Raw genomic sequence first — 15,582 nt, forward strand, 5'->3', positions numbered from 1 at the left:
TGATCTTTTCTCAGAATTCCAAAAGAGAAGAATACTAAGTCAGGGTATTTATGAATAATCTTATCCAAAAATTGTCAGGAAAGGAGTATTCATCATAAATCGTTTAGATGAATGTTTTCAACACCTTTCTCAGAATTATTTATTTTGTACTATCTATAAGTTTCCTACATATCAGTTGAGGATTTTTCCTCTATTACACTAATCTTACTTGCCCTATTTTGTCAATTTGTAAAGCTTTTGGGTAAGAATCTCTAGGTACCTTGCATATGGGAAGAGATCTGGCTCTGAGCAAGTATTTGATAAAGGTGGTAATGCATATATACAGAAGAGATTAAACAGTTTTTTATACCCATAGCTCAAACTTCACTAGTTTTCATGATAACTTTGTTGGATTTTTTTGTACTTAAAGTAGAAAGCATGAAGGGAGAAAATACTGTAAGATATAACAAAATGAAATTTGAACTTTTAGAGGAGATCAATACCTACTGAAATTCTGTGTTCCAGAACTGTTTGACTTTAAAAGATATGTCTATCAATTTTTTTAATTTCTTTTTTAAATAAATTCTATTTACCTCTGGGGTATTACATGGCATGTCTATTATGGGAAATATTTTGCAATGTTTGCAGGTCTGTGTGTAACTACAGATCACAGTTTCTAAGATACTGGAAGGAATTTGTAGGAAGTGTTAAGCATAGCTGCTGGCTTGTGACCATTTGCAGTTTTTTGCTTTCCTGAGCATTGTAAACTTAGTCAATTTTCAATGAAACTAGTTAAACAAAGTTTTTGTAGTAAAAAACCTCTAAATAATCTGGCCTTCAGGCCTTGAGATCAGAAGTTTAAAGAGATTAAAAACAAAATCTATATAGAGGAAACTGAGAGAAAATCATATGCACTTTTTTCTTTGTTTCAATAGCAACTTTTTAACTGTCAGTCTCTACACAAGCTGAGTTTGCCAGACAATGATCTAACCACATTGCCAGCATCCATTGCAAATCTCATTAATCTCAGGGAACTGGATGTCAGCAAGAATGGTAAGTCACTTTGCTTATTATGTTGGGGTGACTAAAAGGCAAAAACACCATTGACTGTACAAAGATACCAGTGAAAGTATAATTTCTTGAAGCTACACAGCTAGTAATTTTTAGATTACTGCTCTAAATCACTGCTTACAATAAAAGATGCTTTTTATGGTCTGGTTGTGATACTTAATTGTATTTCTTAAACTGGTTGGTTTGTACTTTGAGATTCATTACTGTAAAACAATACTGTCAAAGTGCATAAGCTCAAATGTGTTGGTTTTAGTAACTTTTACCATCTGTCACTATACTGAAGAGTGGTTGCACAAGAGTTTGTAAAATTTTGCTGGATTCTGTTGTTGTATTTTGGTTCATACAGAAATTGATTTGGTTTTTTTAAAAAAAGCTGTCAAAAAATTGTAGTAGGGCTTGGCTGCTTTGCTGTCCTGCTCTGGGGATGGTAACTGTTGCTGTGAGGAAAAGTATTTGTCTCCACAGACATGAGTTGGTTCACTTGTCTGTGTGTTAAAAGTCTATCATTCTGTGTGAGTCAGCCTTTTATAAATTAAATGTTGTCAGCCAAGTATTTTGTACGTGGGGTTTTACTGATTGTGCTACTTTGGCAAGCTGGCAGATGTATGCAATTATGAGGAAATTGAAATAACTTATATTGTCATCAGATGTAGGTGTGAGACTTATTTTAGATAAAAGTTAAGTCATGCTAATTGAAGAAGATGAAATAGTTGTCTCTTACTAATTCAAAGTGAAAGAAAAGGATATCTCATTGAAATAATATTTGAAAGTAATCACGTAAATATTCCAAAGATTTTGTCATATTCAATTCATTGTTTTATTTGGGCTGCTAGCTAATAATGACTCCACAAAGTGAAGTAAATTCTGCTTTACTAAGAAAGCATTCCAGTTGTTGAAGTGTTGGCATTCTACTTGATTGTCTGTTGTAGCCCAATGTGTACTTAAACTATTACTTTATTATTTCTGCCTAACGAACACAGCATTTAGTGTAATAAATTGACCTGGTTGTCACTGCTCTGTTCCTGGTACAAGTGGATTGATAGATAGTCTTTCTTAAAGAACACTGGCCTTAAACTGTCAGAGTAACACACAACAGAGAAAGAATCATCTTTTTGTCCTAGACTAAACTGTTGGAAGTATTAACTGTTTGCAACACAAGATCTCAATGCAGAAGACCTAAGAGCAGCAAAGGGGGATTTGAGTGCTAGTGCTGGTAAATTCCATAGCTCATGTTCTTAAATAGACAGCCGGAGCTAGGGAGCTACTTGTGCATCCAGAATGGAATGGCCTTTAGCTAAGCCTTCAGAGAGCCGCTGAAAGAGCACTTGTTCTCTGAGGCATATGACAGAGTATCCCAGTAAACTGTGAAGCTCTGTTAACTAGAGGTTGGGGATTTTTTTGACACCCTTCGGAGAAATGACAGGGTACAAGCTTATTTACACTATTATCATGTGCTTGTTCTAAGTCTTATCGCAATTTGGATAGCTTCTCTGACCAGTCTTGCAGATAAAAAATAGTCCTGAGGTCACAGGCTTGTTTACTGGGGACATGTTGTCTCCCAGTCCTGAAATCTCTGTAAAACTCAAAACAACCAAATCACGGTCCCTGTTTGTTCCTTTTGGGTAAACGAAGAAATAGTGCTGTTTATTGTAATATATTCAGTATTACTTGAGACTTCAGTTTGTTGGCTTTCCCTTTCTCTGTTTCTCTCCACTGTTGCAGCCATGGAAGATTTTTCTCTTGACAACTGCAAGCCTATTCTCCTCCCTTGTGTCTGCTTTTCTCTTTGTAAGAATTTACTGCTCAAGTTCCCACTATCCATGATTGTTCTGATGTATGTCTGTAGTAGAGCTTTATAGAAGGGATTTTACTAGTTTTCTGAGAGTAGCAAAATTTATCAAAGTCTCCAGTTCTTCCTTTTTCTTTGTTGCATATCAAAAGAATAGAGTGTGGCCTTTGTGGGAAGCACAGGGATTGCTTTCCTCTGATTTTTAAAAAACCCAATTAATGGAGATTAGTCTTCAATAATGCAGGATGATGAGAGATGCTGAATTCAAAAATAATTCAGTGTGTTTTTCAGATTCCTGTGGTTGTGGCAAGTGAAAGGTTCCTCTGTTGTTCTTGTAGTATTGATATAGCATTAAATATTTTCTTCTGATGTGGATGGAGCTAAATTTGAATTGCAGATGCCTTTAGATCAAATATGCATTTAGTTTTATAGGTTATATTTTTAGAAGGGTAGTTATTTAGACTTTGATTTTCAAATACTAGCATACATAAAATATAATAGGATTTTCATGTAGAATATTTCAACCATTTGTGGCATAGGCCTAATCAAATGTGTTGACCAAAGTATTTAGTTTTCTAAAGAGCTGATTGAAAAATGAAAAACTAAGCTTCAGTTTTAAAATGGTTTCAGATTACCTCATGAATTGCAGTCTGGCTCAGAGTGAAACCTGTTGCACAGGAGAGTATCCATATCTCCAAGTGGAACTACATGCATATATATGTGTGTATGCATAATATTTGGTGTTTAGATGAAAGATCAAAATTGCAGAAATTCTTCAAGGTACCACATTTGTTACATAAAAGGTATTAGTCCATGCAAGCAATCCTAATGGTGCTTTAATAGCTCATGAAAAATCTTGCCCTTTTAATTTCTGATTTAAATGTATCTGGTTTCATTTACACAATATATAAAACTTTGTAAAAGAGACACAGCAGATGTGCACATGTGGATACTTAAGAATATCTAATAATATTTAATCAGACCAAGGATTCATTTAGTCTAGTGTCCTGTCTCCAGCAGTGGCCAAATGGAGAAGCCTAGGGAAAATTCGGTAAAATACAGGAAGCCAGGAGACATGCATGTTTCCCTGTATGCTCCCAGAGTCCAGCACCTTCTCTTATTTGGCCTCCTTGAGCCAGACAGATGGGGTTTTTATTTAGTAGTCTTCATTTGACTACTCTGTCAGTTTAGTAGTGAATGTTTTGAAACACGCCGAGTTAACGGGGTACAAGTCTCTAATGGTTGTGTGTTGTGGAGCACACAGAAGTCTTTGTACAAGAGTATGGTTTGGAATGTATTTTTCATGGCTGCTGAAGTGGTCATGGCACAAGTGTAGCCTAAACATACCAAGCATAGACTAGAGTTAGTTTTAACTCTGCCTTTGTAGTTTATTGGTATTAGTCAATAAATTCTGTAGTTTTTGGTAGAGAGTGCTTCCATTGTCCTTTTATGGCATTTTAACCTAGTTCCCAAGGCTATTGTGAACCCTTAATATCAAAGGTATCCCATTGCTTCTTTCCAGGTATACTTTAGCTTTGAAATTTTTGGCTGAAGCTTAATGCTGTCCTAGCTACAAAGATGAAATGGTACTTGAACAAATGGTACAATAAGTAACCTGGGTTCCTACACCAGAAATTACATCCAGCCTTGTAGAAAGCATCGAGAAGTACCCTTTTCTCCCAGTACTGTAACCTGATGTGTTACATCCTAAAGAGAAGTTGCAACATACAGAGTGTAAGAGCAGCATAAAAAAAATGAGTGTTTTATTTATGAAGCTAAAGTAAAATCAGAACATTTCTAATTCTGTATAGCCAACTTATTTATATATTACAGCTGTACAGGAAAAAAATCCCACCACCCACAAAAAACCCCCTGCAACCCCTGCAACCCATAAATCAATCTCTTTCAGGGTTTGTTAGCCTTCAGGGGACAGTCCTTTCCTTGTGACTCTGGAATGCCAGCCTTAGCATGCATCTAGGGCAATATGGAAGACTGTTGGGGAAATACTTTTGACTATCTTTGTAGAATGGGAAAGCATTTATATACAGTGTACGATGGTGTATGTAACTGTACGGAAGAGTTAACTTCTGAGAATCAAGTAATTTGAATTTCCTAGAAGCCTGGGAAATGCACTTGAAATTGCTTGTATCTGTGAAGTTAGTCTAGTGGGAACCAGTGAAATTATCTACTTTTCCCTACATGCTGGTGGTGAAAGAAAAAGATTGAATTTTTAAGTTTCACATTATTCAGTTATTTGGAGGATTAAACAGCAGAATCAGAAAATAACCAGCAAGACCAAAAGTAACATGGGGCTTTGGAAATAGTGGTACATTCAAAAGTGTCTTAGAGACTAAGGTGTGTTTTCTTTTAAAGTGATGTTACAGCAAATTTAAACATGTCAGTTTGTCAGCCTGTATTGCATGGAATCTTCATGGAAAAATACACAAACTAAACCCAAGAAAACACTCCCCTCCCCTCACTCCCCTGCCTTCAAGGCAGTAATTTTAAAGAATTTTGTTAACAGATGCAAATTTAGATCAAATATATTTTCTTCACTGTTCTAAAATAATCTGTTGATTTGGCAAACTATCTTTAGCACACTGTGTGACAGAAGTTGGGGAGCTAGAGAATGAGAATTCAGGAAACTATCTAGTCTTACATTGGTACACTTAGGAATCTTTTTTTTCAAGGAATTGAGAATTATTCATAGTTAATAGAGAGATACAGGTCCAAGTTTTACTTTCTGCAGGCAAATAAGAGGGGAAGATCCTGAATACAGAAAAAACTTGCTGTAAAATTGCTGTTTCTCTTCTTATACTGATGGAAGGTGAGAGGGACAGACAGAAGCAGGGGTTTTATATCATCCATGAAAGTGAAATAAAAGATAATTGATTTGCTGCAGACTTCTGAGTCTGTAGGTGTACTGTAGTGTATCATTGTATAGAGGTTATAAATTTTATCACAAATGCAGGCAGCCATTCTATTTAAAGTTTTTTATTCAAGTCTTTGTAGTATTTTTTCCTAAATACATTGTCCTATTGAAGGTACTGAAAAGGATCTGTCTGTTCAGAATAAAGAGATCTTTCTGTAAGAGAGGATGCTAATAAAATGGAATTTCAGTGCAGTTAAGGTTTTAAATGTGAAATTTGAGTATACATACTTGAAATTCTGCAAAAAGTTTAATAAAAATCTCTTCCTGCACTCAAAAGAAATTTTTGTAACACAGAAAAGGTATTGTAGAAGTAATTAGGGGCTTTTTAGATGTGGATTTACTTGTAATGACAGCATAGAATAGGATCATAGAATAGAATGATTCATGTTGGAAGAGAGCATAAAGATCATCTAATTTCAAGCCCCCACTGTGGACAGGGACACCTTCCACTGGACCAGGTTGCTCAGAGCCCCATCCAGCCTGACCTTGAATGCTTTCAGGGATGGGGCATCCACAACTCCCCTGGGCAGCCAATGTTTCACCACCCTCACAGTAAAGAATTTCTTCCTAGCATCTAATCTAAACCTACTTTCTATTTGAAGCCATTCCCCCTCATCCTCTCACAGGTACTGGAAGGCTTAGGTCACCCTGAAGCTGATTGTACAGACTTAGTAGAATTTTCTTCTTGATCTTCACTACCTATCATGAATTCTTCTCCTTCCAGCTCCAGAGCATTGTATCTCCTTTTTAGGAGCACACTGGTAGCCCAGGGAACACTCTTTCTCCTGCTCTGAGCTGAGAGAGAGTCCAGTCTCCCTTCTCATGTTAATTAGCTGGGCCTGCTGGCTCAGGGTTGAATGCTAACTGACCTTCAGCTTCCCAGGACTTAATTGATGCGTGAGAGCATCAATCTCCTGCTCAGATTCCCAGATAGTATGTTGCCTGGTGAGCTCTTCACGCAATGTGGAACTTCCTGGAAAAGGTTGTCTATCTGGGCACACTTGGACCCATGGCACTCACTTCTGTCTTCGGGCTCCACGAGGACTTGCAGGTTCTGGAGTTCCCTGCAGCTCAGGGTTTGGGGAGCTCTCTGAGCTTTCGGGAGGTCTGTTGGGGTGTAGACATCTACCTGGGGAGGCTGTGGTCTCTCTGTCTGGGTTTCATCCCCAACCCTACAGTTGCAAAAGGTAGACACCTATTTTGTTGCCAAAAAAAGGGTACTGCTCTGTGCTCTTCCTTGTGAACTGCCATATCCTTCTGCTGCACCCTGGTGTCAGGCTCCCAGTCACTCACACTGACTGAAGCCTCTGGCTATGCCTCTCTCCATGTCAGCCTCGCTTGCAAGAGCTGTTGGGACCTGGCTGGTTCCTGGCAAGTCTCTCAGCTGTTATTCGTTTTCCCCCTGACTCCAGGAACCCCCTGCCCACTTCAAACGAAGGCTTAGCCCTCTCAGAACTTAGTGTAGCCACTGGTGCTGTCACTGCTGTTGCCGCTCGCCTTACCAGCTGACCAAAGGAGAAACTTGTATCTTTGTTTTTGTAATAGGATGTGCTTTGAGTGACACTCCTCGTGTAGCAACTAAAAGCAACTGGACAGACAATACTGAATTTGCAGCCCAGGGTAGAGACCGGAGGTGTGAAAAACAAAGCAACTTTAAATGTTTATGTTACACTTCAGTTTTGTGCTACTCTGGGTACTCGACAGCACTCCATCCAGGAATTAGACATAGTTGAAAACCACATGAACCTTGATAATTGTCCAAGACAGCATTATGAACACAACTGCTGCCCACAACCCTTCTAGTGTTCCACATATTGCAATTTTACCCTGCCCTGGCATGTTATTTTTATGTAAATTGGTGTGTTAGGCATGCCTTCAAGAAGCAGAATTATTGGCTATCCTTTTTTTTTTTTTTTCCACAGAAAAGGCATTCAGGAACCTGTCTTGCTACTCACACGCCTCCTTTACACTGTGTAAGGGACAGGGCTAGAACAGACCTAGAGATACCTTAGTCTGAAAACCAAAGTTCTTCCAAAAGGTTTGAGGACAAATGCTTGGAAGACTCTTGCGGCTTTGCTGCACTATCTTAGCTGTGCCAGTATATGTGTATAAAAACAATAAAAACCTCAAAGCCACAAAAGTCTAAGCAGAAAGGCATTACTACTGTCTTACAGATGAGCCTTGTATCTTATGGACCTCAGATGCTGATTGATCTGAAACCAGCTGCTGCAAGGAATCCTTCCTCTTAAGAATTTTGGGAAGAGGAATGAATGTTCAAAAGGAAGGATGTACATTGAATTGTTTGGGCTCTAATACACTGCTTAGTTCAAATAATGAAAAGTGCTGGTTTCAGTTTAGAAGTTAGGCAGAAATCCCAAATTAAAGTAAATTACATAAATATAGACCATATAGACTGTGACTGGTACTTTAAATTTTCATTTTAAAATTTCAGCTCTTGCAAACGGATTTTTCGTAATCTTTGGGAGAGTTGTGGCATGTATTCTTGAAAATATTTTGATTGCTATGTTTGATCCATATTGGCTGGAAGGACAGATACAGCAGGGGCCTGAGGGGAAGAAAAACAAAAGCTTCTCTTTTTATGGTGGAGCTGATTGCCCAAAAGTTGGAACCAGGATGAAGAGACTAGCTGAGGGAAGAAAGTAGGTAATTAAGTTTACATTTGTATTCATGCAAAATGAGCCGATATGTTTGATTCTGTGTCCTCTATGCTTGTAAGTATATTTCCACTTACAGAGTGGAATGGATGTGCAGCAGGCTGTAGTTTCATTTATTTTGCTAGAGAGAGCTTTTTAGTGTGCTTGTCGTTTGAAGAGAATTTTTTTTCCTCACATTGCCCACAAACTGAGAGATCAAACTGCAGACTCTTTCCTTTGGGGACATCAACCATATGACTTCCACAGGTATCTCGTGTGTTAGTGATTTTCTTTGTGCTTTTTTAGGAATTGAACAAATATTTTTTTCTTTTTCAAGCCTGTTTAAAACATTTCTGTGAAATGTTCTTACACCTCTGTGAAAAGAGGTGTAACTTGGATTTGTAGGTACTGCCACTTCTTAATAGCAGTAGTGGTTTCTATAACTGAAGTCTGGGCATACTAGTTTTAGCATTCGTTTCTGAAGAAAAATGACTACATAAGTACAGTAGGAGCAGCAGAGCAAGCCCCCATCTGCCGTAGGGCTGAAACAGTAGTATATGGGACTGTCAACTCTGGAATCCATTGCAGTAAAGGATTCTCCCAACAGTGGATGTGACTTGCACAATTTTCTATAAATAGAGAATTGAGTGGAAAAAAAATCTTATCTGATGGAGAGAAAAAATTGTCCCCATTTTCTCTCCAAGAGAAACTCTGCAAATTACACTGACCCTCGTGATAGGAAGGGATTGTGCTATGTAGGGGAGGAGATGAGTGTAACTCCAGGTGGTGGGGGGGACCCCAGTTATACTTAGAATTACCTTATTCCAGGCAGAAGGACATTTGTGCACACTTACTCTGACAGGCTGTTCCAAAACAATCGTTGTTCTCTAGGGAATTAGAAATCATGTGAAATTCCGTATTTCAGCCGTGTTACATGATCCAGAACTGAGGCTGATTACTTCCAGATTTGTGGCCATTGACCTAAAATCCTTGTGTGACCTTTTAGTATGTCCTTTGGGCATGTGCCACAGCTGGTCTTGGATCATGATTGAATACTACTTTCTAGGTTAGGCTGGTTAGCTGGCGAGTTTTTGCCAAATGGAGTTCTGAATGATGAGTGCTTTCTGCTTTTGGCTTTGTCCAGACAAGAATTTTAAATTCTTCTCCCCTACCTTACTGCCAGATTTTCTTTAACAATCTTCTAGTTCTTACCCCCCTTCTTTTTTTTTTTTTTTTTTCCTTTTTTTAAAGTGTTGGTTTTTGTAGAAACTGGCCAGTGAGTTTAAAAGTGCCTGAAATTCACGAAGACAGGGAGAAAGGAGCAAACAAGTGTTTAAAGCTGTTACATAAATCTAACTTCTATGGGGAAACCACAGTACAAAAAGTACTTTGCTCCCAATTCAGTTTGGATTTGGTGGTTAAAGGTAATCAGCAAATTGTGTTTTCTCCTGTTGTGCTCTGCAAATGGTCATAGTCCACATGGTTTGGGGTTTTTTTTTTGGAAAACATTAAGACTGATCTGTAAATCAGTTGGAGCACTGAAATGTGTTGGGGGCAGTGGTTATCATGTAGATTAGGAAATAATGGGATGAAGAACCTGTCCATATGCTGCTTTCAATGAAAGTGGGATAATGATTCAACAGACTAGCTGATCTGTTTCATTGTCTTCTAAAATTCATGAGTATCAGTGTATAAAGAAAACAGTAAGAAAAACAGAAGAAAAATGGGATTTAAAAAAGAATGTGGATCTTAATTCGCAATACTCATTTAATCAGATACTCATGGAAGGATTGAAGTGGCTATCAAATAGATTAGTTAGCACAGCATTACAGAAGGAGTGCAGAAAGATACGTCACAGAGTCCCTTGAAATCTGCTGACGTTCCTTAGTGGGGAAGAATATTCAAAACATTGAGGATAGATGGAAAGCAGAGAAATGAGGAACAGATCCTCTTAAAAGGTGTTTCCTACAATCCTTTTTCCTTCCCTCGTATATTTTTCCAGCGTCTCTTTGCCTTCTTACTTACTTACTTTCTTACTTACTCTTCTTTCTTACTTGCATTTTCAATTTGCTTTCTTGGTGGGAAAAACAAAAGAATACTGATCCAACAGTAACTGTGTGTTTCTAGCATGCAGGAGTATAGCTGAGGACAAGTTGTCAGAAGGTTGTCACATAGCCAGTTAGTAAATGCAACTTCTTATTGCATTGTAGAGAGTAGCAGTCTGCTATTTTTCTACTATTTTTTTTCCCCCCTGTCTTCTGAATGTGTATTACAAATATTAGATGTATTTCACGCTGTCGTTCCCGTTAGGCTGCTCTTTGGAACGATGGCCATTTACCCATACCAAACTATTGAGTGAGACTGGTTAAGATGGTGTGTACCATAGTAATCCTGGCTCAAAGAGGAAGCAAAATTAAACTTCCAACCTCCTTCATTGTTAGGTTTCTCTTGTCAGTTGAATTTCTGTTGTTAATTTGTTGTTAAAACTGTTACTGCCTCTTGCCCAAGGCATAGTCAAACATGAGACTACTGCAGAGTCCGCCAACTGTGTACAAAAGCATGCTGATTTAACATGTCTGTATTTGGATAGCTAACATTTTATTTGGCTGTTCTTTTGAGAGTAAGTTTACATTGACATCCTCCTCTCTACCAGATGTGCTGTGTTTTGTTTTCTAGGTAGTTATCACAAATTTAAACCTTCTGTGCTTCTATGAGTTCTTGACACAGGCAGTGGAAACTAATATTAATATTAAAAACATAGGGTTTAACATGTTGGACTGGAGTAGTCTTTCATCCAAGGACCAAGCCAAGGCCAATAGTGTGACAATCTTTCAGAAAAACTAAGCTTAGAGAATCTCACACCATGATTCAAACAGCAAAACTAAAGGTTCAGAGTGAGTCTGAGACACAACTCTGCCTCCAAGGAAGATTAGCAGTGGTTTACTCTGATTGATCTAGATTCTTATTTTAAGAAGATGAAGTTGTATCATCAACAATAAAGAGGTCTTGGTGTACTTCTTAGACACTAGAAGGCCACTTCATACAAATCATCCATAACTTCATCTCTACAGGCTCAGAATATTGTGTCATGGTAGATGTTTTCCATCTGTATGGATATTCTTGTTTGCTGGAAGAGGTTTATTGCTGTAACCAGAATTGAGTTAAGTTTCTTGGAATTGTGTTTCTCTTAGTACAAAGACTATATGACAGCAATAGGTAAGGTACAATTGTAGTCTTTCTGTGGTAGTTTCCTAATCTTTTTTTGACTTTAAAATACCATTACTGCTTTCCAGAAATGAAACTTTATTATATTATGAATATTACCTTTTTAATTTTGATTTTGTACTGAATGATGAAGTGAGTTGAATCAGTATCCACTGCTGCCATCTTCTGCTTTGACTCCACTTGCAGTCCCAGGAAACTTCACATGGCTGAACTCATGTGTGTATATATAAACACACACATATATACACACATAAAGCTAGATTTTTATTTACACATATGTGCATATGCATGAAGATGTGCGGTTGTAAACCAGAAGTGTCAGGAATCTTGGCCTATATTACCATTGATGGCTCAGTTCTTCCTGGTTCCCTCTGCTTCTGTATTTTATTGTTACTGAGTCCAGAAATCTGTTTCCCAAAAAGATCCATGATACTTAGATGTGTTTAAATACCTGGATTAACTTGATGTCTTAGTGTACTTTTCATGCCTTTCACTTCTCAGTAACAGAATACAATACTGCTATGAGTCAAAAATAATAGTTTCAATTAATTAGTATGACAAACAAGTTCCTGTCAAGAAAGACCTAAAAGTCTACTTTAAAAGAAGTGGTAATACTGCTTTAGTAGAATTTATGGAAGAGTCAGCATGGTGACTTTGCCACTCAGCATTACCAATTGACTTATTTGGTAAAAGTATGTGTTTTGTCACTATTTTTCTTGTTGGGGGTATTGCCATCTCTTAAGTCCTAATATACCAGGTCAGTCTTGTTTCTGCACAAACAGAAAGAACCAAACTCTTAGCTAAGGATCGGATAATTGTGCAGTTTCTTATGTAAGTGAAAATATTACTTAGCAGTTGATGCTTTACCACATGTTCTCAAAACAGATACATGGAGAGACATAACCAAGTCCCACCTCCCAGTCTGAGTGAGAAGACACTGCCCTTGTCTTTCTCTCTGCAGCTGGACTATTTTTGTCACTTAAAGCAGCATGAAATTTCATCCTCTCACTAGTTCAAAAGCAAGCATCCACAGAGTATAGTTCCTTCTTAGTGGTCTCATTCCGTGGGTTCAGGTTGCCCTTCGCACATACCTGATAAAGCACTCATAGACACAATTACACATATTAATGGAAAGAAAAAGAACTGAGATTTGTTACCTGAAAAAAAGTTGTTTTAAACTTTAGCATATGGGTTTTTCTGGGAAACAACAGTGTATTTTTAATCCCAGTGGAAGGATGTCATTATGAATGGTTATTGTACTTATGACAAAGTTATTTAAAATAAAAACACCTGTCCCAGCATATAAGAGCAATGTGGTTATACACTGGAAAAGCAACTGCAGTTGTGACAACAGTGGTTTTATTTGGGATTTTTTTATGGTGTAGTAAGATGGAGGTGAAAGTCTGGAATAGTAGAAGGATTCAATACTGATTTCCTTCTGACATGGTGGATACTTGTCTTCTGTATTCAAAACCTGCTTTATCAGTTTCTGATAAATATCAATTTGGCAGATCTGGGGATTGTAGTTCCACTCTGGCATTTCTGGTGATAACCTTGGAAAAAGAGGAGGTTCCCTACTGTTTTAATTTTCAGACATAAGTGCGTCTGCAGCATTTTTTGTCTTTCCCTGCAAATAATCTAGAAGCTGACAGCAAGCATGTCATGTTTTGGGATATCTGTTCAGAACCATGAAGCTGTACACATATTTAAAGATTCGAAGCCTTACCATTTCACGGGAAACAAGCCATGCACTTGATAAACAGATCCTGTTGGAAACTTCATTCTACTATGTCTATAAATGCCTTTTCTTAAATAATAGTAGGACTGAGGTTCAGATCTTAAGTATATTCCAGTGAGCAGTGAGAATTATTAGTGTACTGTGTGTCTCTAGCCTGCTAAACTGTAACATGAAAAGCTTTAGGAATAGAATAGTAAAAGAATTGATATTGCACAAGAGTATTTCTTAATGAAAAGTGTACGTAAAATGAAACATCAGAGAACCAGTCCACTGGTTGCTAAATGAATCAAAGTTTTTATGGCTAGTGGTTTTATGTACCTCATTTTTATGCATGTGATGGAGTCTAATAATTTCAGGCTGTTTTCCTACCCTTCTCTATGTCTTGCAGGCATACAAGAGTTTCCAGAAAATATAAAAAACTGTAAAGTCTTGACAGTTATTGAGGCAAGCGTAAATCCCATTTCAAAGTAAGTTTGTAAATTTTTTTGATGTTTTATGTTTTGTGCAAGTACTGCTGAGTCTTGAACTTGTCCCAGCCCTTGGAGGCAAGGGACAGAGTTACCTGAGAAGTATCTTCATTAACCTCTTGCACTGTGATCCAATATGATTAGCTGTTTCATTAAAGTATTTTGCCCAAGTTAATAGGTATGTGGACAATCCTGCACTGTACCATGTAGCTTTCTCAGGTGGTTAAAATCATTCACTTCTCTGTGAATGTAGAGAAATATCTGAAGAATTTTTTTTCCTGGTAGCAAAAATCAATTTTGCTCTAAAGCTTGTGCCACTGTTTTTCAAACTTAGCTTGTATGAGTAGTTTTCCTGTCTCTTTTCTATAGTGACAAAATTAATGGTCCAAAAGTAGCACTGCCAGAGATACAAACCTTGCCCAATGTAACTGTTCCGGGGAGAAAAGGTGTTTTTGTGTGTTTTAATCTATCCTCTTGTCTCTAATGAATGACTCCTCCACATTAAGTGTCAGGATATCACAAATACATAGCAAGACTGCATTTATTTCTAGTTTTTATTGCCTGTAGATGTTGTTCTCAATACTTAAAATAATTATGAAACTAATCTTACAGAGAACAGGTGTCTAGTGTGATTCTGTAGAAATTCACCCCCTTTATTTTAATGTTATCAATATGTAGGACTTCAGTACTTTACCATTGCTTAAGACAGTATGACTTAATGCCTTGAATGTATTTGAAACTAAGGCACTACGTTTTTTTACTTCTATATAGGCTTCCAGATGGATTTTCTCAACTATTAAACCTAACACAGCTGTACCTGAATGATGCTTTTCTTGAGTTTTTGCCAGCCAATTTTGGCAGGTAAGTGGAATATGAAACTTAATATCTGCATATAGTTTGAATTTTTGCAGAGCAGTTTCTGCTGCTTCTGAAGCAAAATGCATACTGGAGGAAAGGAAGAAGTGTACATTTTGAATCCATTTATGCCACATAATAGTTACAGAAAAAAATTCCCTGAATCTGTGTCAGCAGTTTTTAATTTGACTTCTGAAAGACAGACAGAATTCTTATGAAGAGCCAAGAAATAAAATTCATTCACATGTTTGCTTCTTTTACAACACAAGTCTGGTAAGCATGAGAAACTTAGTATTTTTGAGATTTGGGTTGTTTGTCATGTAATGGACAAATGGAGCAAAGCAAGTAATGACAACTGTTATTCTACTTGTCCTGTACTGGGTGCACAAATTATTTCATGCACAACTATAATTCTCTAAAGTCTCTTATTGTCAGGAGTATTTCTGAAAAACTTGGCATATTTATGGTGTGCTGATTATGCAAAACTGTTGCATGTACAGCTTGAATACAAGATAAATACTAAATTCCTCCCTCTGGAAACAGATTAAATCTTGGAAGCAAAAGTGAACTGGTAATGCTCTTGAAGGGGAAAGTCCTAGATGAGCATAGTTCATGTTCTTCTTATCATGCTGATTTTAGCAATTTCTGCTGTTTCTCCCTCCTTGGTCTTACATTTGCTCTCTTTTCCTAGATTGTCATCTCCTGCCCCTTTCCATGTCCAGCAAGCATCTGTTAGTTACGCAGTCATATGGCTGTATGAAAACATTTGCCTTATGCTATATGGTTATATTTGGGTCAGCACAGTTTACAAGAGACTGGCAAATCCCCCAGACATAGTGCTGCAGCGGTTTGTCAGAGATGTACTATCGAAG

The 15,582-nt window shown here is 37.5% G+C and overlaps 1 protein-coding gene across 6 annotated transcripts in view; it reads left to right on the plus strand.

Annotated features, from left to right (window-relative positions):
- The window catches only part of ERBIN (erbb2 interacting protein), a 109,571-nt gene that overhangs the window by 51,808 nt on the left and 42,181 nt on the right, over window positions 1-15,582 (plus strand). For all 6 annotated transcript variants that reach the window (XM_027634989.1, XM_027634985.1, XM_027634984.1 and 3 more), the window contains 3 exons: window positions 915-1,032; window positions 13,777-13,855; window positions 14,627-14,716. In XM_027634989.1, coding sequence (XP_027490790.1) covers window positions 915-1,032; window positions 13,777-13,855; window positions 14,627-14,716 — 287 coding nt within the window. The remainder of the gene's footprint in view (window positions 1-914; window positions 1,033-13,776; window positions 13,856-14,626; window positions 14,717-15,582) is intronic.

Source organism: Corapipo altera, unplaced genomic scaffold (assembly GCF_003945725.1).
Source record: "Corapipo altera isolate COAL_440 unplaced genomic scaffold, ASM394572v1 61411, whole genome shotgun sequence".
NCBI lineage: Eukaryota > Metazoa > Chordata > Aves > Passeriformes > Pipridae > Corapipo > Corapipo altera.